The sequence below is a fragment of the Halichoerus grypus genome, chromosome 6 (genome assembly GCF_964656455.1).
Source record: "Halichoerus grypus chromosome 6, mHalGry1.hap1.1, whole genome shotgun sequence".
NCBI classification, from domain to species: domain Eukaryota; kingdom Metazoa; phylum Chordata; class Mammalia; order Carnivora; family Phocidae; genus Halichoerus; species Halichoerus grypus.
The window spans coordinates 31025100-31051108 of NC_135717.1; the positions used below are offsets into that span (position 1 = coordinate 31025100).

General features: G+C 50.7%; 1 protein-coding gene across 2 annotated transcripts in view; it reads right to left on the bottom strand.

Moving 5' to 3' along the window:
* The window catches only part of SNX29 (sorting nexin 29), a 505967-nt gene that overhangs the window by 373671 nt on the left and 106287 nt on the right, over window positions 1-26009 (bottom strand). For both annotated transcript variants that reach the window (XR_013448903.1, XM_078074795.1), the window contains exons 12-13: window positions 11034-11097; window positions 8795-8923 (exon numbers count right to left, since the gene is read on the bottom strand). Coding sequence is in view for 1 of the 2 variants with exons in the window: in XM_078074795.1 (XP_077930921.1) it covers window positions 8795-8923; window positions 11034-11097 (193 nt within the window). In the remaining variant the exon portion in view is untranslated. The remainder of the gene's footprint in view (window positions 1-8794; window positions 8924-11033; window positions 11098-26009) is intronic.

The following is a 26009-nucleotide window of genomic DNA, read 5'->3' on the forward strand; positions in this document are numbered from 1 at the left end:
ATCACACTCCACACTCAGCCTGGAGTCTGCCTGAGTTTCTCTCTCCCTCTTCCCCCCTGTGCTATCTCAATTAAATACATCTTAAAAATATCATCAAAAGCAAAAATGACAAATGTTAATGGTGCTAATTCTTGCAGTGGATCAGAGTATTCCGTTTTTCAAACTAGCATACAAAACTAACTCCCAATTTGGCCCTGAAAGAAAAATTACGAGTGCTGTCAGCTTTCTCCAAGCCCAGGTGGTTTCAGAGAACTTCCCCTTGCAGATCCTTGCAGAACCAGAGGCATCAGCATCACCCAGAGCTTGCGAGAAACACCTGCTAACAGGCCCTGCCCAGCGCTGCTGAAGCCGAGCCTGCAGTCCACCATGACCGCCAGGTGCACCTGGTGGAGACATTCAAGTTGGAGGAGTGCTGCTCTAAACCACCAATCATCAACCTTGGCTGAGCACTCACATCACTGGACCAGTTCGGGTTGCACTTCCAGAGATGGACTTAATTGGTCTGGAGGGGCCCTGGACAGTTGGTTTTCTGGGGTTTTGGTTTTGTTTTGTTTTTTGTTTTTGGACACAGTTTTAAAAGCTCCCCTGGTAATATATAGCCAAGTCTAAGTGAGCCATTTAGCTCTTCAACCCAAAGAATTCTTTATTAGAAAGTTAGTTACATCTGAGCAACAGCAGGCTAGATTTACTCCAGAAAATGACTCTTTGCAAGCTTGAATGGAGGAATAATTTACTTCCACGAAACCAGTAACAACCACGGCTGGCTTTTACCAAGTACTTACTCAGAGCACTCACTGTGCTTAGCACTTTTCATGTGTTCTCTCTTTGACAGCATCTAGAAGGGAGAGACGACTGTCCCCGTTTTCTAGGTGAGAAGCATTCGGGGTATAATTACCACCAGAAATCCCACATCTCGATGTGGCAGAAGCACCAACAGGACCCTCAGGATGAGTTTCTTACTCACCTTACCCTAGTCCTGACCTTGAGAAGTAGGGCTCCAATCCAAGGCTCGCCCCATACCATTACGCTATACTTCCTTCCAAGAAGCGCCAACTCAACTGGAGCGTAAGGCATTGTCAGCCAAAAGGTTAAAGTCTTTGTTTATACATATCCCACCCCCGATTTTCAGGTCTACAGGTTCGAGTCAGCTCTGTCTTGTTCATCTGATTGACTAAGCTTAACACAGAATAGATGCTTGTGGGGTGACTCAACAAATGAACACATGAGTACAAACCATCCTTCACTGAATCTCAGTAGCATTAAGCTTCAGGAACCCAGCTCCGCCTAAGCCATCTTGTCTCCTGCCCCAATGCATACATCTACTCCTCCTTGTCCCACCCCATGCACTCAACTCTCCGTGGCTGCTCTGGTGTAAGTCATCACGGACCTGTCAGCTGCTGACAAGGACGTGCTGAAGAATGAGGAAGAGCACAGCTCATTCAGCTAATGAGACTCAGCCAAGTGCAAGAGCCAGTGACCTTGGGGAAAGCAAGCTTCGTGTCCAAGGGGGAAATGAGGGTCAGGAGCACCAGAGTAGGCTGGGACACACAGTGGGAGCTCAACGGACAATTCATTGTAGTCAGGGTCTAGTCCTTAGCCAAAGCCTCTCAGAAACTAAAGCAACTCAAAATGAGCCAGAAGGCTCCCACCCAATTCTGACAGCATATTTGCAAACTGTTCAAGGTAAGAATACTGCATAAGGGCTAAGGCAAGGACTCTCACTGGGGATACCACCGCCTCCTAGAGGTTGTGGACCTAGGCATTTCTAAAGCTCCCCTGGTGACTCATGTTTGGCAAAGTCTAAGCAACGCCAAAGGATGGAGACGCTTTTGGCCATCGCCAGAATGCTGGGGCTGCTTGCATTTATCCTGTGGAGCCGGAGACATTAGCTGTCCTGAAGGCCAAGGCAGTCCCACACCCAAGAGTGACTTACACCTACTGCACTTTCAATCGTCCTGGACCCTTCACTTAGGTGCAAAGTTTGTTTCTAGTCTGACCCTACAATCTAGTTCATTTAATATACACGCAACGTATTAGTTTTTACCCTAGAATCCACCACGCTCTGCTCTTTCAGTTTCTGTTCTTATAAAGAATGCCTTGTGATCTTCTTATGGCCTTTAATCCAAACTCATGCATTATAAGTAGTGCAAGCACTTAAACCACAAAGCCATACCCGGCCAATATACATTGAAATCTACTTTTTATTATCGGTTCCTTTCCTTTTCTTTCTCCTTCATAGCAGTTAGAGTGTTACACTCATTTAATAATTAGTTCTATAGGTAGCTCGTAGTAGCCATGCATTTCATTTCAGTACAATAAAGGGGACCTTACCCAAAATTTTCTCCCCCAATTATTTTTATTTTAAAAAAGGAATACAGACTCTTCTAGAGCCTGAAAACTACATATCCATGAGATTTGGTGCTTGCTAAGGAGGTCAAATTATTACTGGACTTTAAGACCCAAACGAGTCAAGACAGAAAAGAGGACACAGAGCCCATGTTTGAACTTCTCAACTCTGACCATTGGACTCTTGGGATGAAAACCATCATCAATGACTAGATGAACACTGAAGACATTTATGGTCCTTTTTCACTAAAAGCATACCCCCTCACATTTCTCTAATTTAAAAACAACAAAAGGAAGAGACTGAGATTTAAAGCCTCCCTGGAAAGCCAGTGAAGGTCTCGGGGGCCAGATAGAATGATGGGAGTGGGGTGCCCAAGAGCCTTATTTAGCCTTCTCTTACAGATTGGGCAGTACAGTTCTGTCTCACACGCAGGACACAGTCACGGCGGGTAACTACGCAACAGCCCAAAAGGGACAAATAATGGGACACACAGGACTGGAAAAAACACTGGGAGGAGCTGAAGGTCAAGTGAAGGTCAGTGGCCAAAGGCTCCCAGATGCCCACTGCAGGGGAAAGGACAAGAGACAGACCCACGAGTTCTTGCCTGGCCTCAGCATCCCTAGCCACCCATTGCCAATACACCAGCTAAAAAGAAATCCAGGAACATCCACTGAGCAGATGATGAGCCTGGAGATCTGCTGAGGACTTTAGGAGCATTAGCTCCTGTCACCTTCCCCACAAACCTATGAGGAAGTATAACAAACATGATTTATTTGCCCACTGCCTGCCTTGGAGACCTGGTGAGGCAGTCCATCATGGCCTTCTGTTCACTCCTGGCCACAACATGCCCAGTGAAGAGTCTAAGAGGTTATATATGGACAAGAGGAGAAAGTCTCTTCTCTTTGGATCCCGCACAAGGCTTGGCACTACCAGAGGTCATTTTGCTGCTATGTGCAGAGGCCCTACCCAAGAAGGACATGAACACAGAGCCAAGAGCAGAGGGGAGAGAGCGATGAGCTCACTGGAGAACCCGGGTCCGGTAACACCTGAAGAGAGTGACCAGTCCCACCGACACCAAATGCCCCTGTTGACCCAAGCTAATCTGGTTTGGATTTCTACAACCAAAAGTTTATTAATATTAGTTCAGATTATTATGCACCAGTTCACAGACAGAGAAAGGACAATGTGAGAAACTGCTAGGTGGCCCAGCCAGGACCTCAGTCACTGTGCCGCCTCCTTAGCCAAGGGTTAGAGACAGCCCTTGCAAGCCAGCACTCACCAGGACACACCACACTGCATTCTCCTTTTTGTCACCTCACAGGAGATACGGAAAAGACCCCCTACCTTTTAAATTTTCAAGACAGGAGGAACCAGAGGCTCAGGAGGGTAAAGGAAATGGCTACACCACACAACCAGTATGTTCTTGATTGCACACCCACGCTCCCCAACAGGAGATAAAGCTGTGACCAACAGTAATAGTAAGGCTGGTCCTGACAAGAGAGGATGAAAAGGCTTTGACTGGGGCTCTGTGAAACAACCCAGTGGGTTCTCATCAGGACACACTCCTCACCCTCTTCCCGAATCATGACCAGTTGCACATCTCTTCATGGACCTGGCAGGTTGATGGCTGAGGAAGCAATTCTACTTAGGCACAGAAGAAACACAACTCCCTCCAACCCCCTATTATACAAACAAAGAAGGCTGGTTTGTTAGGACTCAGGATTTTAACAGCGAAGACCATTCACAAACTGACTCAAGTAACAAAAGGAATTTATTAGTTCATGTAACTGCTAAGTCCAGAGGAAAAAGAGCTTCAAGAAAGACTGGATCCACGAGCTCAAGGTATATAATTAGAACCTGCCTGTTTCTCTCTCCCCCCATCTCTCCACTGTGTCGTTGCCATTTGAGGTCAGGATCTTCCCACACAGCAGCAAAGACTGCCACCAGCAATGCCTGCCTTACATCCTATCCTCTCAACAAGGCCAAAATCGCCTCTTAGCAAATCAACTTGGCTGCATACCTTCTGTCACCCAATCACGATAATCAAGAAATAGAACAAGCTGACTATCCAGGCCTGTATCACCTGCCCCACTCTGGAGCCCAGGTAGGCAATGACAGAGTCAGTCCCACCAAATCACATGGAACAGGAAGGAAGAACCACCCATCCAAAAAGATTGGGATAGTGTCCACCCCAGGGAGAAAAAGAATCCTGGTGGCCACGGCAGACAGGCTCTAAACTGACCCCCAATGATCTCTGCCTCTTGGAAGGCCCATCCATGTGTAGACCCCTCCTACACTAAATCAGGGTTCAAATGTGTGACAACAGGAAACAGGGAAACTGATAGGGTCTCATTCCCAAGATTAGGTTGTGAAAGACTGTGTCTTCCATGCGGTGTATTCTCTTACTCTTAGGTTACTCACTACCCAGGAAACCAGCTGCTATGCTGTGCGCAGCCCTACTTTAGAGGCCCACGTGGCAGCGAAGAGAGGCCTCTTACCAAGAGCCACACGAGTGAGTTGAAAGTGGACCCTCCAGGGGCACCTGGGTGGCTCAATCGGTTGACCATCTGACTCTTGATTTCGGCTTGGGTCGTGATCTCGGGGTGATGGAACTGAGCCCTGCATCAGGCTCCATGCTCAGCGGGGAGTCTGCTTGGGATTTTCTCCCTCTCCCTGTACCCTTCTTGTGCGTACATGTGCTCTCTCTCAAATACATAAATCTTAAAAAAAAAAAAATTGACCCTCCAGTCCCTACCAAGCTGTCAGGCAACTGCAGCCTCATGATAAACTCTGATCGAGAACCACCCAGCTGATCCATTCCCAGATTCCAAACCCCCAAGAATTGTGAAGATCATGAACATTTGTTTTAAACTGCCAAGTTCTGAAATAATGTTTTGCACGTTAAAAGCTAACTAATAGGGACGCCTGGGTGGCTCAGTCATTAAGCGTCTGCCTTCGGCTCAGGTCATGATCCCGGGGTCCTGGGATTGAGCCCCACATCGGGCTCCCTGCTCTGCGGGAAGCCTGCTTCTCCCTCTCTCACCACCCCCGCTTGTGTTCCCTCTCTCGCTGTCTCTGTCAAATAAATAAAATCTTTATAAAGAAAAAAAAAGAGCTAAATGAGCAAAAACAGAAAACATGCCAGCAATAATCCAACAACCCTGGTCACTTGCTTCTCTCAAAGGTAGTTTGCATGTAAGAGTCTGCTTCCTGTGAACCCGTCTCATAGCTTCAGTTTGCTTAATTCCGTAGGAAATAGGGTAATCTTTTAGCCATGAGACTCACACTCTGAACTGCTCCAGACTAAAATATCCCCACCTCAGGATCGAGCAGCTGCTCGGGGCCACAAAAGCACCGGGCTGGTTATAGGACTTTGTTCTTGGTTGAGCCATGATGGCACCCCATGACTGCACCAAAGGAAAGGCATGAATTTTGAGCAAAAAGGTACATGAGAAAATGCTGAATTTGTTCGGGGGGGTGGGGGGCAGGGGAGGGTTCAGTTTTACAACAACACTCAAATCCAGTAAAACACACATACACACTAAAGCAGTCTGAGTATTCCAATCCTTACAGCAAAAATAACTTCACTTTTTAGGGTCTGAAATAGCCTAACATTTAATTCTTTCTGCACCATTGCCATTAAAATTTAGGTTTTGATTAGATAAGGTTTCTTACTAATATAATTATTATACTAAAGAAAAAGGATAATGACCGTTAACATTTATTGAGCACTTACGAAGCACATTTACTGAACCGACACACACTCCCATTTTATCCTACAACAACGGTGAGGTCCAGGGTTTTCTTATCCTCACCTTACAGCTAAGGGAACGAAGGAGTCGTTTGCTCAGGCTCACACAACTAAGCAGTAGCGAAGCCATGACTGGACCCCCACAGTCTGATGGTAGCATCCGTGCCACCGACCACTAGGCTGAACCACCTGCACTGTGACACCTGCCACCGGAACACAAGTGGATGTGAGAACAGAACAGCCCGGGGCACGCACCTGGGCCTCGCCTCTGGCCTGTGACCCTTCCTGCGCCCCGTCATCAACAGCACCCCAGGCTCCCAAGCAACAACTGTCCACGCAGGTCCACCATCTGGCAGCACTGACCGCGCTCCTTCCGTGGCCAGGAGCAAGAAGAAAGTTCCAACAACTGGCACAGGAACTCTCTGGAACAGGTCAGCAGTTGGCCCGTATCAAAACGTACACCTCCAGCTGCTTCATTTGCTTCCTTCCTGTGTTCTCCTGCTCAAGTACGTGCCCCTTCACAGATGTTCCTTCTACATGCAGACTGCAAACCTTCAGGCACCTTCCACTCTTAGCTACCCACGGTTCCAATGGGGACACTTCAGATTATAAAAGTTGCTTAAGAAATTAATTTTTTCTATTGCATTCATGGGCTAAACTTCTCCTCAGAATTATCATATACTAAAACACACTTCCTATAAAATACACTTAACTGCTTCTAACCAGAGCGTCATGTCCTTTCAAATACAGCTCTCATTTTGTCCTTTCTGGTGCAGAAGATCATCTATATCCTCAACGAAGAAATGCACGCTTGCTCATGTTCAGCCATCACCCAGAAACACAACCTGCAAGCAACGGAGCGGGGACTCAAGGCTAAGCAGCCTCCTAACACAATCCCAAAGTGACGGAGAACAGCAGTCTGTGACTCAGAACCAGAGGGTCTGCACACTTCAGTCTTTATCGTAAACACACACAATTCTACCCCAGAACCGTGGCATGCCAGGCTGAACAGTGGCCCAGTAGAGAAAATGCCGGGGACTGTACTTACTGTCATTCAACTGTCTGATGTTCTTGAGAGGGCATTTCAAAGTATGAAGAAAGCAGAGAAGTTCTCATTAAAACTAGATATGGGATCATTGGGCCAACGTTTGACTACATATACGTAACAATTCCAGTAGTTCCACACACGTATCACTGGGGAGCACCAGGACAGTAACGCTGTGAACACGGAAGCTCGGGACCCCCTGCAGATCCACAGGACTGCAGCTCCTGGGTTTGTTTTGTTGTTTTTTGTTTTTGGGGTTTTTTTAGAGATTTATTTTTTAGAGAGCACACACAAGCAAGGAGAGGGGCAGAGGGAGAGAACCTCAAGCAGGCTCCCGACTGAGTGCGGAGCCCAACACAAGGCTCCATCTCATGACCCAGAGATTATGACCAGGGCCAAAACCAAGAGACAGCCGCTTAACTGACTGAGCCACCCAGGCACCCCTCCAGGAAATAACAGGTCTTATTTTAAAGTAGCTTTAAAGAACCACCAATAAATTGCTTATCCTACCTTAAAACAGGAAAAAAACTCGAACTCAAATGTCCAATAAATGGAAATTATTTTCATGTGGTTCATTAGCTCAATGAAATGCCACATCTGAGCACGTAAAAGCCATTAACATGAAATCTAAGTGCTTCAGAGAAGCAGACTAAGAAATGACAGGCTATAGATTTTAAGTGCAGTACGTAAAAATGTTTGCATGTGAAGAAATTCAGGAAAGTCCACATTTTTTATGGGACTTGAGATTGTATTTTATTAAAGAAAACTCACAAACTAAATCACAGGAAAGAAATAAAATGGCTCTTTATTAAGAACAGGCTTAACTGTATTCATCATTAGGAAGACGAAGATGAAAACCATTTTGCCAGGGCCACTTTTCACCTGTGAGGTTATCAGGGACCCAGACGTGGGGCCCAACCCCTGTGGGCACGGCTGGACAGAAGCAGGTCTTCTCACCCGCTGCTGCGGGATGCATGTTAGCGCAGCCTCTAAGGTTGGGGGGCGGGGGTAACAGGCAGAGGGAATGGGCAGAGGAGGTGTTGACCTCTATCCACCTTCAAAAACTACCACACTTGGACCCAGCAATTCTACTTCCAGGAGTTTTTCCAACAAATTCAGGAGAACAAAGCGATGAACGCAAAGGTTATGCACTGTGGCATCATTACAAACAACATCCTCAGCAGATCATCACAAACCACCTCTGATGCCTGGCTGGGGGCACCCTGGTCATCGAACCAACGCTGGTGCGGACGACAAGCGATCACGATTAGAAAGAGGGCGGCCCCACATACCCCGGTAGAGAAACATCTCTACGATGCCAAGTGAGGGGGGCGTGGAATACACGACTATTTCTCACGGAGGTGGAAGGAAGGCAGGAGCAGGAGGTGAAGGAGCATCTCTGGACCGGCTAGCACTGCCCGCCTCCAGGGGCATGGCATCGTTTACCGCATGTACCTTTTGTATTTCGAGCCATATGCATACATATTATGCAGTAATTACCCAGTAAGTTAAATTAAAATTTCAAATGCATAGATTTCCATTGGTCTTTGTTGTTTAATTATAAGCGCCGGTGAAGGGTGTGCTTGGGGTTTGCACAAAGCCCCCGCACCTCCCCCCACGCCTGCTTGTCGTGCCCCCTGCTCCCCCCTACCTTGCCAGCGCCTGGATCTTCAGGACGTGCCGCTCCTCCTGCTCGGCCACCTTCTTTTTCAAGGTGTCGACCTCCTGCCGCAGGGCCGCTGAGTGCTCCATCTCCCCGTCCAGCAGGTTCCGCAAAGACCTGGGCAGAGGGGCCATGTGTTCACGCACCGCCCGCAGAGCCCACCGTGCCACAACACAAGGATTTATCGATAGTCCTCATCCCTTCATTTTCCATGAGGGTCTGCATCAACCCTCATTCCAGTCTATCTCAGGTAAGGGGATTCACAGAGACACCCACGTCTGCTCAAGAGCCTCTGAGTAAGAACCAGGAGGTGGCCCAGGCTCTGTGCCCCCCACAGCCCAAGTAGCGCCAATGACGGTAAACAAGGAGTTCAGAGACCCCGAGGCAAGCCCTTTCAAAGCATCCCACCATAAGGGGCAGCACATGAAAGGAGACCATTTTGTCACAGCCGCACTGGAGAAGAGACTGAACCAGGGCAGGGATGCCAGGATGGGCCACCTGGGTCCTGTGAGCAGTAACAGTGGAATACGGACAGAGGCCTCCTCTCATTTCCCCTTCTACCCACAAAACACACCGGCCTCCTGCTCCGGCATCTCCGGGTGACACAAGCAGACGTGGTGTTTTATAGCCTTATCTGGTTTCACACGGCAGGGATCCTGTTCTGCGTCATGCTTGGGAGTTAACCCTCCAAAGTACATCCACTAGTCACCCTTGGTCTTAAAAGCAGACAAGATGGCAGATCTTCCAGAAAGAACCACTAGTTGCCACCAAGAAGTGAGCCAAACATGGTTCTGACTTACCGTTGACTTCACTGGACCTCAAATGGTTTGTTCTGGAGATCATTTACTGACTCTGGGGCACCTACACCCCTAATCTAGTGTACACATGCCAGGTGACATCAGGATAGAGGAAGAAGTGTGACTGTGAACTTGGCAAACCTCCCCCCCCTCCCCGGCCCTGGCCCCCTATCACTCACTCAACTCGGAGGCCCACGTTCCTTTAGAGCTTTGAAAAACTCCCTTCTTGGGGCCTGGAACCCCCTGACACAAACATGGTGCAATCTTTTCCCCCCGCTGCTTAGGAGAAATTGACAGACAGTGACTGCTGTTCTTCACAAGGTGAGACAGAACCTACGGCTTCTGCCAAAGAGAACAGCTCCAGCTGGTGCAAGGAAAAAGAATCCTGTGATGGCTACAAGCCCTTCATTTAAAGTTTATTTTAGTTGGAAATTTGTGCTGTCTCAAGATTCCTTTTTCAAAAAATTATCTTTTGTTTTAGAAATCAGGCTTGTTTGCTTTTCTGTGTTTCCATAAAGGATGAGGAAGAAGCTTGTCAAGCAGGGCCCAAAATAAGGTTTAAAAAGGACAGTCATGATTGCCTGTCACCATGGACACTTAATTCCTGCTCAGAGTAGAAGAATAAGAGAGCCACGTGAACACGCACACACACAGGCACATGTACGCACGTCCCCTAACCCCCAGGGAGGCAGGACAGTCGGGCTCACGGAAGCCTCGCCTACAACCGCAGGCAAGGCCCTCCACCAACCGCCCCAGCCAGTCGAGAAGCTCACATTCAAGGCAGCCAGACGGGCGCAGCATAGCTAACGCAGGGCAGGTATCCACCAAGGGATACCCAAGACGAATAAAGTCCTTCACCTGCTCGCTTTCTGCAACTGGGCTTCTTCTGAACAAGTCAAAAAGAAGCCAAATACCATCTTGCCCTAGGTATCCCTGATTTGAGAAAACTAAGTATTTGAGTGCTTGGAATATAAGAAAAGCCCTCAAATAAAAGGTTACTCCAAAGACTGCTTTGGGGTGGGGGTGGGGGGGGTCAGAGGAAGACCACTAACAGGTATGGCGGGGGTGGTCTCTGCGAGGTGGTGAAAACATTCTAGAAGTGGACCCTGGTGATGGCTGCACATGTCTGCCAACACTGAACCGTACCCTTGAAATGGGTCAATTATATAATGTGTGAATTGTATCTCAAAGTCCCTTTTTAAAAAAAGATGTTTGAGAATATTGCTTTACCAAATTCTTAGTGTGTTCTAAGGTAGAGCCATGATTGGAGGGTTTTCAATCCCTGCCAACGCTCAAGTGGTACATCCCACACAAGAAGAGATCATTGGTCACAATCCTGTCAAAGCAAAATTTCCTTAATCTGTGAGACTCTCCGTCCCAGAGCTGTAACGTCCAAGAGACAACTCCTCAAGCCTGAAAAGTCAGAATACCTGTTCTCTTCTTCCAGCTCGTCCTTCCTGTTCATCATGGCCACAATGGCTTGTCGCAGTTCACCTAAGGGAAAAAAGCACAGTCGAGATTAATCGGCAGATCCCGCCTGTTTCACCGTCCCCTCACCGAGCTGGGTTATGTGCTATTTAGGGCAAGCTGTCTAGACAAGTTCCCTTTTTCCCTTTCAAAATTAATTCCTGTGCAGTCTCCAAGACCCAGTGGGCGCAGCTCATCACTTAATAGTCACACGAAATGGGAGTGCCGGGCAGAGTGAGGAGTGTGGAGGGTTTCTTTAGGCAGCACACTCCACTGCTATGGAAAAAAAGACTGCTTTGCAGCTTCTACACGCTTTTCCAGGCCCCTGCTACTGGACAACATCTGCTCTGAACAATGATCTGTTCCCAGTTACAGCTGTTTATCAAGAGATGAGCAAGCAGATCAAGTGGCATTTGGCTCCAGGTGGACACAGAAATACTTACCCAAGTTTCCTAAGAGACGTGCTTTTCCTACCCGGACTTCTATCGTTAGTATACAGGTGACACTGGAAAGGGGTGGGGCCTCTCCTATACACAGTCCCTCTTTACTTACAGGAACTACTCTTTTGGGTATCTTCCACTTAGGAAAGCATTCAGTGATAGAAAGCCACTCTTTTAAATAAGCATCCAACTTCCCTATCTTCATCAAACTTAACTGTTTTCACAATCTATCCACCTATTAAAAACGTTTACCGTATCACTCAGATCTCAAGACCCAGAACTTCTGGATTTCTTTGGGAGAGCCAGTTTTGTTCCCCCCTGCCCACCAACAAACCCTGTGAAATTCTGTTTCCCTCTCGGGATTGGCTGCTAGAAAGCTCACAGCCAAATGACCCACCCGGTGAGCGCACGGGGCCACATGGCAACCACGACAGGCTGTTTTATGGGCGTGCACATGAGCTCAAGGAGATTAAATGCCGGCAGCGCTAGAATTTGAATCCAAATCTCCCCATTTTCAACTCTGCATTGGACCTCAGGAAACAGTAACAGCTACTGGTCACATGCAAAGATGGAGGAACTTGGATTTCACGGACGCCTCACAGGGACATTAATGCATCTTACAAAGGAAGAGCACACCCTGACAGGTGAAGTCACACAACCTCACACCTCTCATGTCAGAGCCAGGATCTAAACCGAGTTCTCGGACTCCCGGGTGACACCGCCATGAAGACCCACGGCCCTGACAGAAGGCAGGAGGGCCGGGAAAGAGACCCAGGTCACACGTGTGCTAGATCCAGAAACAAGGCACGTCCAGGTCACGAGGCCACAACCAGGACCGCGGGGGTGCAGTTCCCGGCACATGTTCCAAGACCAGAATCATACAGGATCCTTTTTTTTTTTTAAGATTTTATTTATTTGACAGAGACGCAGCGAGAGAGGTAACACAAGCAGGGGGAGTGGGAGAGGGAGAAGCAGGCTTCCCGCGGAGCAGGGAGCCCGATGCGGGGCTCGATCCCAGGACGCTGGGATCATGACCTAAGCTGAAGGCAGATGCTTAACGACTGAGCCACCCAGGTGCCCCAGTCACACAGGATCCTTGCAACCTTGCTCAACCTTTGAAAATTCAGTAGAAAAAAATTCAGTAGAAAAAAAATAGGCAGAAAAAGCATTCCCACAAAAGATGCTAGAAAAGGAAAGAGCCAGGTTGGGGCCAAGGACCGAGAAGGATGGAAGGAAGGTTAAGCAGAGCTCACAGGCCTGACGAGACAACGGGGACCAAGCTGCCCTGCACCCCGGGAGAGACAGGAAGCAGAGCACGAAGCAGGTACAGCCGCCAGGTGTGTACCTGCCTCAGCCGGGCTCGGTAGGTGTCTGCAGAGTATCCCACTGGGTCCAATGTACCTTCCCAACAAGACAGCCAGGCTCCCAAATTAAGGAAGGAAGATCTTTAAAGGAGGATTTCTTGAGCGGACAATACACATTCACAGATGCCTATTATGAAACAGGATCTAGAGGACTTTGCCTTCTGAACTTGACCAGGTAAGCAGGGTCCTGGCTCTTGGGCTCATACCAGTGTCTCAGCCTCTCAGCCTTTCCCTTGGATCCAAGAGGCAAAAAGAGCACCCAGCTTCCCAACTCCGAAAGGGGATGGGAAGGCACTGTGCTAAAGCACTGCCTCTTACATCCTGCAGCAAATAACTTACAAGAACTCAGCATGTACAACTTTAACTGGAAAATGTGGGGGGGAGGGGGAGCCATACACAAACAACCCAGTCATTTCTTCCAGGACACCACAGCCATGGGGAGGCGGGGCGCGGGGGGGGGGGGCGGAGGACAGGATAAGATCTAGTTGGCCTTTCTCTTCAAGAAGCCCAGCACAGGGATGCCTGGGTGGCTCAGTCGGTTAAGCGTCTGCCTTCGACTCAGGTCATGACCTCAGGGTCCTGGGATCGAGTCCCATATCGGACTCCCAGCTCAGCAGGGAGTCTGCTTCTCCCTCTACCTCTCCCCCCTGCTTGTGCTTTCTGTCTCTCTCTCTAATGAATAAATAAAATCTTAAAAAAAAGAGAGAGAGAGAGAGGCCCAGTACCAGTGGCCAGCAGCCGTGGACTGTGGACACAAACCCGGAAATCGCTCCTGCCCTCCAAGGACTGCTTGCTTCCCGAGTTTTCCTACAAAACCACCTTCCCACTAGGGTTCTCTACTGGTCTAAACTTCTTACAGGGACAGAAGAAAAGGTATGCATTTGCAGTGAGTTGCCAGGAGGCTGGAAGAAGTGAGACTTTTTTTCTTCAACAGACTATGTTTTAAAGCAGTTTCTAAGATGCAGAGGTTTTCCGCACACCCCCTGCCCCCACACAGGCACAGCCTCCCCCACCATCACCATCCCCACCACAGCGGGACATTTGTTACGACTGAGGAGCCTACACTGACGCGCTGGAACCACCCAAAGTTACCATCAGGGTTGGCTCTTGGCATTGTACACTCTAGGAGTTCGGAACATCGTACTGACCTGTGACCACCGTTACAGAATCACACAACACAGTCCTGCTGCCCCCCAAGTCCCCGGTGCTCCACCTGTTCATCCTCCCTCCCCCAAACCCTAGCGCAACCCCCTCTGAATAGGAGAAACTACACTCCATCCGCAAGCCTTCTGTGTGGGGGCAGGACAGCACACACGTCTGATTCACACCAGTGACCCACTGGCACTGGACCTAAGCATCAGGAGAGCTCTGCAGAGCTCATGTGCACAGCAGGGCACCCCCCACACACACCACCGCCAGGGCGCTCAGTACGGGGTGCCCTGAACTGCTCAGTTCCCCCTGCCCCCCGCTCTGCCAAGCCTCTGCGGGAGGGAGCACGTCACCACCCACACACATGGGCCTTATGACACGCCTGCAGCCCCTTTGCCTGGCCTCAACTGCAGAGACAGCAGCCTCTGAACGGAGGCCGTCCTGGGAGACTCTCTGGAATGATTTATAACTGCACTATCTTGACCCTATACATGAATTGTCGGGTTTCATGGTCAGAGTGTGTCTTTTCTCACATTCACGCCCAACTTCCAGTCTGATAAAACCCTACTCATTTATTCAGGTCCAGATGAAAAGGCACATCGTCTAGGAAGCCCTCCGGGATTTCCCCACCCCTCAAACAAGTTGCAGAATGTGCAATAATTAACCACTTGTCTCTTACAATTAGCTTACAACTCCTTAAAGACGCACAAAACGTTATGCACCTTGGGTCCCCAAAAGTCCACCACGTTGGGTGCTTGGTTAAGGTTCATGACAATGGGTGACCTAGACTATTCTTACCCAACTACAGTACCATGGAAACTAACAACAGGAGTAAAGCTGCTATGTGATGACCACTTTCTATGTGCAAACTATCAGCACCTGACACGTCTTGTTTTACTTTTCACAACCACATAATGCGGACGCTCAGTACAGAGCAGAAACCCACATTGGGATAAGGCCATAGGATCTGAAGTCACTTTCCACACCCTAAGTCCAAGAATTGTGGAAAAGGCCTTTGGCAGGACCAAGAGCTGGAACAAAGTCGCCTTAGTGGGGAGCCGGGTGGGGCAAGGTGGTCAGGTGCGGGTTCCAGCAGCTTCCACTCCGAAGACAGGGGCAGGATCCATAAAGAGCTGCTATCAACAGGCTCCTGGGCTAGGCAGATCCGACTTCAAACCCCAGCTCAGCCACTGGGGTTTGAAGGTACCAGGCCTTGTATCCTCAAATGGGCTTCCACCTTTGCAAAAATACAAAGGGGTGATGATGCCACATTCCCTGCAGAAGGATTCAGGAGTAAAATTGAGTTCCCAGCCTGGCAGATACACTGCAGCAAATGCAGAGAAGTGGTTCAGGGTCCTGAATTTTAAAACAGGGGACCCGGGTTCAAATTCTGACCTGCAGCTGGGTAACTCCGGGCAAGTTACCCACCCTCTCTGCGCATCAACTCCCTTATCTACAAAACTGGGATCTCAATAGTTGCTAAGTTCATACAGTGTCATAAGGATTCAATATGTAATATGTCAATGGGGTGCTCAGAGCATACCCAGCACATAGTAAACACTCAACATGTTACCTATCACTGTAAGTAGTGGCTTCTCCTTCAACAGCAGGGGACGGCAAGATGGGGACAAGGTAGCCGTGACTACCCAAGTAGGACTTGGTTCAATCGAGCACATTTTCAGGAGTCAGGAGACTTTACGGAGTTCCTGTGTACCTCAACCTTGGGAAATAAAAGTTTTTTTTTTAAGTTTTCTAAGCCCTAGAGCAGCAGACTAGATAACAGAATTTTCTGAAGTGTCCGACAAGATCACCATGGGCAACGTGGGAAATCAGACTCAAAGAATGAGGTGTCACTTGGAAGAGACGGTGTGTCTGGGTTTTGGGGGCATGGCATGAAGGGATCCCAGATACTGCCCCTCAGACTTTGCAGCTAAAAACTGCATATTCCATGGGGGAAAGACAACTGGAGGAGGCAGCAGTCCCCAGAAAGTCCCAGAAAACACGAATGCTCTTCCAGCAAAGAGCCACAGTAGCTGGAATGAGCGAGCTCGGCCACAGGCTTGTCTTGAAGTGACCCTGAGCACAGTAGCCAAGAGCCACCCATGATGAACGTCCCAAGTTGGCAGCTATCCACGAACAAACGCTCGGGACAGACTTTACTTTCATGCGCGTTCACCTCGCTGCCTTCTCGGGCAGTAAGGACAGCAGGTGACACTGGGGTTGGTTTCCACAGATCACATAAACAGGCTATTTCCCCAAGCACCAGTGACAAAACCCGGCACAGGCACTCCCTAACGTGTCCCTTTCTCTCCGCCCCCTGGCACTGCACGTCGCATTACTGGTTTAGTCTCTATCGCTGTGGTCTTCTTCCTCTTGATTACCTGCCGCAACACACGTTTCAAGTGCCAGAGAAGCAGCATCTCTGCGCCGCAGCCCCCGTAGAGCCTGGCTGAGCCGGGGTCTACCTTGCCCCAGGCTGAAGGCAGACGACCATCCACCTCAAAAATCGGTTCCTTGGTTGGCTTCAGAGAACCGCCGAGCAAATCTGGCCAAGTACACAGGACAACGTTCACTTTAACCGTAAGAAACTGATCTGGGATAAAGAGCAGCTTCTCGAATCATGGCAGAAAGGATGAATCTGTCCATAAATGTTGCCATTTTGGGAGCAAGAAACAAATCTTACATCCCTGCTTCTGTTATATATCCAAATAGATTTCAAATGGAATCATTTCAATGTGAAGTGCAGCCATAAAACACTAGAAATCTGCGAACAGGGCGCCTGGGTGGCTCAGTTGGTTAAGCAACTGCCTTCGGCTCCGGTCATGATCCTGGAGTCCCGGGATCGAGTCCCACATCGGGCTCCCTGCTCGGCAGGGAGTCTGCTTCTCCCTCTGACCCTCCTCCCTCTCATGCTGTCTCTCATTCTCTCTCTCTCAAATAAATAAATAAAATCTTAAAAAAAAAAAAAAAATCTGCGAACGAACATTTACGCCATTTTGCAGCAGGGGCCTTAATGTGAAAGCAAACAAGTACATGAACGAAATCATATTTTGTTTTGTTTGTTGTCAACTTCTGCCCATAGAGGGCCCATCTAACAAAAACCTGATCCATTATGGAAACTTGACCTTGTTCGGGGCAGGCAACAGAGTAGGAAAAAAACATAGTTCTCCCTCACCAAATCCCAGACCCCTCAAGTGCCCTCCTGGGAGCCCGGGCAACCCCCTCAGCGGGCACTGCCAGCCTCACTGGACAGGGCGGGGCACGGCAGTATTTTACCGGAATGCAGCCACACTCACCCGTTCGCATACAGTCTGCGGCTGCTTTTGCATGACGGGAACAGAGGGTCCCGCTGCATGGCCTGAAATACGTACCATCTGGCCCTTTACAGAAAAGGTGTGCCTGTCTCAGGAGGACATCCAGGAACTCTGCCCTCCACTCCCCGACGCGCAGCCTCCTCCAATCCAGGGCTGGAGGCAGAGTCTGGGGCTTGGTAGGGGGCCCGCCGGACACTCATGCCCGGCAGTGGAGCTCACCGGCCGGACCCCAGGAAGACTGCTGGCCAGGCGGAAGCAGAGGTGAGCCAGCAGGCGAGCAGCTGCTGCCTCAGACGCTACGGGCCACCCCCCTCCAGCTCTTCAGAGATCTCCTCGGCTTTGCCACTGGTCCCTCCAGCTATCCCTGTTCACCTCCTGCCCTGGATCTTTTGTCTGCCTTCCGTGGTTCCCAGGGGCGGCTGCATCTACACCCAGGGCTCAGCCACCGCCTGCACCCCATGGATGCCCGACCCTCCAGCACACGTGCACCCCAGCCCCTTGGGTGGTTCGCACCCTGCCCGTCTCCTGCACTCCTCCCTGCTTCGTCTGCCACAGAGCAGACCCACTCCCCTTCTCGCAGGCCTCTGGGTCTCGGCACGGGCCATCCTGAGGGACTCGGAGCCTCCTTCAGGTTTCAGCCATGGATCACCTCTTCTGTGAGGCCCTCCCCCACCGACGGGCCCATCAAGGAGCCAGGAGGCCCGCCCAGTCTTGCTCATACCCCTCCTCAGGACTCTGCCCCCACAGGCCTCCAGCTGCAGCCAGGGAGACACTGGGCAGCTGGTTACCTCAAACTGAGCCCCAGAGGGAGTCCTCCAAAAGTGTGGGATGCTCCAGTCTCATTACTAGATATGAAGGGGGGAGGGGCGGTGGGGACATGGAAGCAGATGCAGCTGGCCAAGAACAAACGGTTCTAAGTTGCTCCACAAGATACAGGTGCTGAAAGCTGAGTGGAGGACAGCTGGTCAGGCCGTGGGCGGACACAAGGGCAGAAGTCCGCCAAAGAGAAGAGCCAGTAAAACCCCTCCAGGCAAACCCAGGGCAGAGGAAACGTGGAGTTTCACAAAGGGACTGGTGTCTTAAGTGTCAGACATGAGCCACAGAACCCTGCTGCCTGACACTGAGGCAAAGCCACAGAGAAACCCAAACTCGAAGAAGAATCCCTATTGTCTTAGTAAACTTACCACTGGGTGACCTGGTCTCTGCGTGCAACAAATGTAGCAGCCAAGACCTCTGAGAGTGACTTGCAGAAACCACATAGCCACAGGAATAACATGGGCACAGAGGAATGGCCACCCCAGCTCCCGCCTGACTCCACCCCCCCCAGCACCCAGGACCCTAGGATCCCCTACTATCCCACCACTGTGTCCCAAACCTCAGCCATCCCAAGTCCTCACAGCCAACCAAGCCACCAAGATCCCCCTTTCCCTAAGGCCCCATCACACCTTATCTATACCAGTATGAAAGCACCAAAGCCCCCACACAGCCCAGAATGGGGGAGGGGCGGCCAGAAGTAGACCCCCCACCTGCCCCAGCCCCTGTCCACAGTACACCCAAGACCTTAAGAATGAGTGAAGGGTGGTACGAATTAATGAGTATTGGCGCCCACAGCTGAAGTCTGCTCATCTCCAGGAACTGAGTGTGGCATGGGCCAGGCAGAAACATCAACTGCGTTTACTAGTAAGTTCAAGGCCTCCCCAGAAAACACTAACCACCGCATTCACAGCTGTAATTTCCTGCCCCAGGGATGGGGATTCAGGCTCAAACCCAGCTTTTTCCAATGGGTCTTGGGAATGGAAGGGAGGGCACTAATTCTTCTATCATCACAAGGACCCAAAACTGGACCCTTCCCCTCCTCTTCGGCACATGAATCCACCCACACGAATCCTAGATTTCAAACACATCGGCAGAGCAGGGACTAACACAGATGCAGACACAGGCCACAGAGAACACCCTTCACACAGGGATGATGGGGGTCAGAGGCTGCTATGTGAAGTACTGGGGCAGGAACCGTGGCGGGAGGGGGAGCACCTGCCCATGCTCAGCCACTGAAGGCCCTGGGGGGGGGGGGGGTGAGATCTTAAGATTAATTTTGAAAAAGGAGTTAAAAATCATTTAAGAAATGAGAAAACTCAAGGACTAGGATAACCAGACGCAGTCTATTGGGACGTATGGGTGCACACGCACGCACACTCTCACATATACATAGATCTGTATAATAATTCTTTGCCTTTATATAGCAGCTCTTCCCAAAGACCTCAAAGAGCCTTTACAAATGCTCCCCTGGGGCCCATACTCAGTTATATTTAAAGAGAGAGCTCACGAGGGCACAGACACAGAAATAAATAATATGCTTCTACGGCTATATACTTAACCTACACCGTCATTTTTCAAACTTAACTTAATGCTTTTTATAGCTTTTTCTGCCTACCCACTCCTGCTCATCTCCAAGAGAAAGGATAAACTATATCGAGCTCCTCTGTAACTTCTCTAATCCATCCGGCCCTTGTTGCCTTTTGTTCTGTTTCCGGCCTCCCTGCCAACCCAGGGTTTCTACTTTGCAATTTGTTAAGATTGGGGGTGGGGGATGCCCCCCAGACGTGTTGCCAGGGCTCCTAAGGCCAGCAGGGACCCTGCAGCATTTCCTGTGTGCCCAGCCAGAAAAGAGCATGCTCTATCCACAATCTCCTTGAATTCTTGCCACCTCCAGAGAAGCAAGGCCTATTGCACCAATTCTATGAATGGGGAAACAAAGGCCTAAAAAAAGGCACCTGCTACAGGCCCCAGAGTCCATCAGACAAGGCCCAACCCTGGTCAGCCTCCCTGGGAAGCCTATCCCCAACCTGCACTGGCAGCACCAGGCTGAGCTGGCCCCGGGGATGGGGCACACTCAAGATCCAAGCCCCCAGGGGCACCTGGGTGGCTCAGTCGTCAAGCGTCTGCCTTCGGCTCGGGTCGTGATCCCAGGGTCCTGGGATCGAGCCCCGCATCGGGCTCCCTGCTCAGTGGAGAGCCTGCTTCTCCCTCTCCCACTCCCCCTGCTTGTGTTCCCTCTCTCGCTGTGTCTCTGTCAAATAAATGAATAAAATACTAAAAAAAAAAAAAAAAAAAAAAGACCCAAGCCCCCAGCATATGGCCTCCACTCCCCCAACCTCTGCCTACAAGGGGCGGGGGGGATCAGGATTCTAACTAAAATCTCCACCCCACCCCACCCCACCCTTGACACTGTTTCTACATAACCTAGGAAAAAGAAAAGGTTTGAGGAACCCATGGGAACAAAATGAGAAATACAATCACAAGGGAAAAAAAAAAATACCTTACAACAACGATCAAGCTCTAGATCTTTATCACCTTCGCCATGCAAAATCGGGGGGTTCTGTCTCATTTGTGTACACACACACACTCTCATGCACACACAGTGTATTTACAGTGACTTTAATACAAACTTTAAGGCAAGTGTCCCAAAAGCAAAAGCCGACTGGGCCCCACAAGTGATGGCAGTGAACACAATGAAGTCCTCACAGTGGTGTGGGGCCAGCTGGAAGAGGGGAGAACGTGGCCCAGGAAGGCAGCAGCCCCCGCCTCCAGTCCACCATCCCAGGCTACCACCATTTCTCATGTGTCAAGAGAAGCCAGCAGCCACATTTTTACATACATCTGATTCAAATACAGTTAACAAGGCTCTCATCAAGCAGGCCCAACACATCACAGCTACGGATCACCACTCAGAGATCCCCTGCTCCTAAGCTGGAGCTCCTGATCGCCACCAGCTTGCAAACAGCCTAAGTAGGGCACGTCGGTATAGCCATATATTTAAAAAAAAAAAAAAGGTCTCCTAGAGAATGTCAGAAGTATAGAGTTGGAAGGGGGCAGAAGCAGAGACTGAACTCCCCAGGAAACTACCCAGGAACCTCAAAGCGATGGACTTGGGAACCAGCAAGGGTCCTAGTCTCCCCGCCCGGCCCACTCAGCAACACCTCGAAAAGACAGCACCCGAGGACACACCAACAGTCACATTAGGAGTGACTCCGGGGGTGGGGAGGGAAGGGTCTTCTAAGAAAAAAGTGGAAAGGTAGGAACTTATCAATGAGTCAAGAACAGTCTGTACGTTTATTCTCCAAAGTTAAAAAGAAAAAGGCATCAGCACAGCATTTAGCTTTAAAGACGCATCTGCCTTAAGAACTAAAAACAGTTTTAAAGGTTGCTTCAAGGAGAAGAAATAGAACAGAGAGACTTATCTGGCGAGAAAGAAGATGGGGGGGGTGGGTACAGTCACGGCTTGTTTTAAGCAAGTACGGAGGTTCCCGTAACGTGAAACCGATGTGAACGCGACCCCTCCGGCTGTGCCCAGCACACGCGGCACCGCCCAGCCGGCACCTTGCTGTCGTCGTGAGACCCTTCCGCCCCTCCAAAGTAAAACCCTGCGCCCTCCCCCGGCAACCACTGGACCGCTTTCTGGCTGCAGGCAATTTCCTCTCCCCGTCCACACGCCCCATCCTCCAACAGGTGACCTTCTGGTTCTGGTGTGTTTTGCTTGGAAGGCTTCCGAGGTCCGCCCACGTCGGAGCGTGTCTCGGCCCTCCTTCCTCCTTATGGCTGCGCGGCCTGCCGTGGTGGGGATAAAGCACCTTCCGTTCACCCGCTCGTCCTCTGATGGACAGATGGGCCGCTGCTACCCTTGGGGGACGGTCAGCAGCGCTGCATGAACGTTCGCAGACACATACTTGTTCGAGTCTCGACTGTCAACTCCTCGGGGTAGACACCTGGGAGTGGAACTGTGGGTCACAGGGTAATTCTACTGCACTTTCTGGAGAACCACCACACCATTTTCCTGCCGTCTCACAGAAGAGTTCAGATGTGTGTGGTCGATAGCCAGGCCCAGCGTGGCCAATTCTTATTATTCTTACTTGAGTCATTATTCACGGCAGGTAGATTTTAAAACACGAAATCGCTACAGATCCAGTTCCAAAACAGATTCCGGCGGAGAACCGCAGTGGAGACAGAAGGGGCAGAAGACAGCTGCTCAGCTAAGCGGGGATTATTTTTTTTTTTTTTTAAGATTTTTATTTATTTATTTGACAGAGAGACAGTGAGAGAGGGAATACAAGCAGGGGGAGTGGGAGAGGGACTGAGCCACCCGGGCGCCCCCTAAGCGGGGATTATTGCAGGGTGTGGCAGGTGTTTTATTTCACCGTCCTACACGGAGCTGGTACTCCTCTCCTGTGCAGGCAGCGCTAGTTCTGGGCTGCAGTGTTTTATCAAGAAAGGCCCAGTGAGAAACACATAGTGGACACCAGCCCAGGGCCTGGTGTTAAGGTGAAGCGTGGAATACAGGTGTTAATTAGATGGTGTTGGATAAATGCAAAGCTATGCAAAGCAGGGCCTACTGCTCTTTGCTGCCCCACAGCTAGATCAGTAGGTGCCCATAAAGAGATGGTATATTCTACCAAGGTACTCACACTGGCATTGAGAACGTGGGCCATCCTACTGCTATGCCAATGGGATTCCACTTAGTTACCCACCCGCCCTATGCTGTGCAGTAGGGCCCAGCAAGAACTCATCTGAAGCTCTTTGGACAGGGGCGCCTGGAGGGGGCTCAGTCCATGATCCCGGGGTCCTGGGATCGAGCCCCACACGTCAGGATCCCTGCTCGGTGAGCCTGCTTCTCCCTCTGCTTGCTGCTTCCCCTACTTGTGCTCTGTCAAATAAATCTTAAAAAAAAGCAGCAGCAGCTCTTTGGACAGAGCATGTCCTCCCTCGCTGAACCCACCCCTGCCTGAGGTTTTACTGGCCTGACTCCTGAAGCCACACAGCTGTATAAGCCCTGGGTAAACGGGGAAACCAGGCTCTTCCTCTGCAGTGGTGAGAACATAATCCCTACCACAGAAAGGTTTCTGACCATAAGGAACACAATGCTGGTAGCACGGCGCCCTCCCCACTACTCCAGAGACAGAGCGGCCAGAATTCTCTGCTCCCACAAGGTCACAAACACACAGAAATCAGAAGTAGATCCTCTCTGGCAAACAGTCTCTTGGGAGTGAGCCAGATCCAGTCAATATCCATGACGTTCACATACCACCTTCAATGAAGGGACAAGAGGACACCCCTCACACTGTTCTGTCCGGCGCACCTTTTTCATGGGTCCAAGAGCTTTGCCCTGGCACTATGGGTGTGGACAGGGCATAAAGTCTCTGCTGAGAGAGGCTGCTTTCTTGGCTTCAGCCCCTGGGAAAAGCAAAGCCTCCCTCCCCATATCTCACTCTCCAGGGCCTGGACCTGGCAGGACAAAGCTAGGACAGAACAGATCATGGCAGATATTAGGAGGGTAATGGTTCGCCAGCCTGGCTGAGCTACACACTGGAACCACCTAGGAAACCATTAAAAACAAAAACACATGTGTGCGCACGGGCACGCGCACACACGCACACACACACACACTACCAGTGCTCGGAGTGCACCACGGGACTAGCCAGCCCAGCATCTCCAGGGGTGGGACCCAGGCTTCAGTGTCCTTGTAAAGCTCCTCAGCTCACCGTGCAGCCAAGGTTGGGCAGCAGGAGACCCCCAGCTGAAGACGCCTCGGCACAGCGGCAGTGCTACATGCCAACCTTCAAAAGCTCCCACTGGGGGCCAGCCACTGTCCAGAGAACTTTGCAGACGTCGCCTCGATCGAGCCCCTCAACAACCCCCTAAGTGTAAGTGGTCACCGTTCCTATTTTTCAGATGAGCCAACAAAGGCTCAGAGGTTAAATAACCTGCTCAGGGTCACACAGCTAGGAAACCGGGAAGCCTGCTGTGCTGGAATCCTGTGTTCCCAGTCACTAGGCTGCAGAGCCTGATGGGGAGGCCTCGGTCCTTTGTCCGGAAAGATCACCACGGTTTCTCTGGGGAAGCTTGCGGGAGCTTTCCCCGTTTGGGGAAAGGTGATGGAAGTGTGCCCCAACACTACGAAAGCCCTATTAACCACTCCAGCCTGCTCGCAAGTGTTCATGTTGGGGCTAGAACATTAAAGGGGACACAGCGCCCCCAGGGGCAGCTCGGGGTTTCAGGGCGACTGGGAGCAAGCCACAAGGGAACAGCAGACACCGAGGAGACAGGGCCCCAGATTCTAGCCTTTTCCTGCACGTGGCAATTTTCTATCTACTGCTAACCTTGGAGCGAAGGTCAAGGCTTGGCTGTAGTAAAGGAATCAACGAGTCCCTTAGTTCATGGGGCTGATGGGGTCCTCCCCCATCTTACAGGTGGAAAACCCAAGCAGGGCCCTACCAGTAACCACAGCTAGCGGAATGCAGGCCTCCTCATACCAGACATTGGGAGAAACACTGTAAAAAATGGTCTCATTCAGCCCTCCAAACAGTCTCAGGAAGCAGGTTCTAGAAATCAAACCCATTTTATCAGTAAGGAAAGAGACACAGACCAAAAGCCCGGCTACCTACAAGGAGACCCACAACCACAACTACCATGTGACACCTACGATCTCTCCAACCCCCGGGGAGGGGGATCTCTGAGAGAGGCCAGGGCTCCAGACCAGCTATATTATACATCCCCCCACACACACACACCCCCCAAAAAAGGTCAACACTGCTGATTTTCAGAGAAGAAGTCTCAGCAGGTTCTAGGCAGAGTCGGCTGGGCCAGAGGTTGTGGACACACTGTCCCCACCTCTTCCTCATTTCTCCTCTACCAACAGAGGAGGAGGGAGGCTTGACCACCTGATCCGGGGCTTCCAGTACCATCTAAATGCCGGGGGCTGGAGGTAGGAGAGAAGGAACACTCCCTTACTTGATGGAAGCTGGTTCCTAGCACCTGCGACCAAAGGAGTCCGACCCCGCAAGCTGCAATCTGGGACCTACAGCGAGTCGGCACGGGAGGCAATGGCCAGCAAGCCAGGACACACGCGGGACGGGAGAAGGATGTAAGCAAAGATGGGAGACAGGACAAGGATTCCAGGTCCTCAGCTGGTTCAGCTTTAGGGCAAAGTGCTTTAGGCATGTCACGGCCCCTGTGCGTCTATAAAATGAGCTGGTTCGACAAGCTGGTCCTCTAGAATCCTCCTAGCTCTGTGAGGCTGGGATTCTTGGGGAACAGCAGAGGAGTCTTTCTAGTTTCTGCCTGCTGCCAGCAAAGAGAGAGCCTGGGGCATCCCCATCACCTGCTCCTCTCTGCCGGCTAGCTGCGCTTGGCTGGACCGCCCCACGCCAACAGCATCAACGGGACCTGGACCGGTCCGCGGCGCCCGGTCTGCCATGGCCCCAAGGGCAGCCGCACCAACATCTGCTGCAATTGGCCTCATGCACAGCAGAGTGGTGGGGTTAACTGACGGCAAGGAAGATTAATTACATGTGAAATACCCATAAATAATTAAGACATCAGCTGCACAGCTTCTTTCCGCCCTCAGGCTGTGATATCCCATGTATGGCCAATTCTGACAGAGCCACACACATAATCTGCAATTAATTAGAAGCACACAGCTACAGAGGACATAGGCCAACCTCACAGCAGACGGAGTCCATTGGCTCTCTGCTGTCCCGCTCTACACTTCAGCACTATGAGGTCTGGTCCACAGAACGCGAGCTCCATGTCGCCAGGATGGACCAGGTCCCAGCCCTGGCTGCACCACTTACCTCCTGTGCAGCCGTGGGTGTTTCACCCGCCCGGACTCGGTCTCCCCA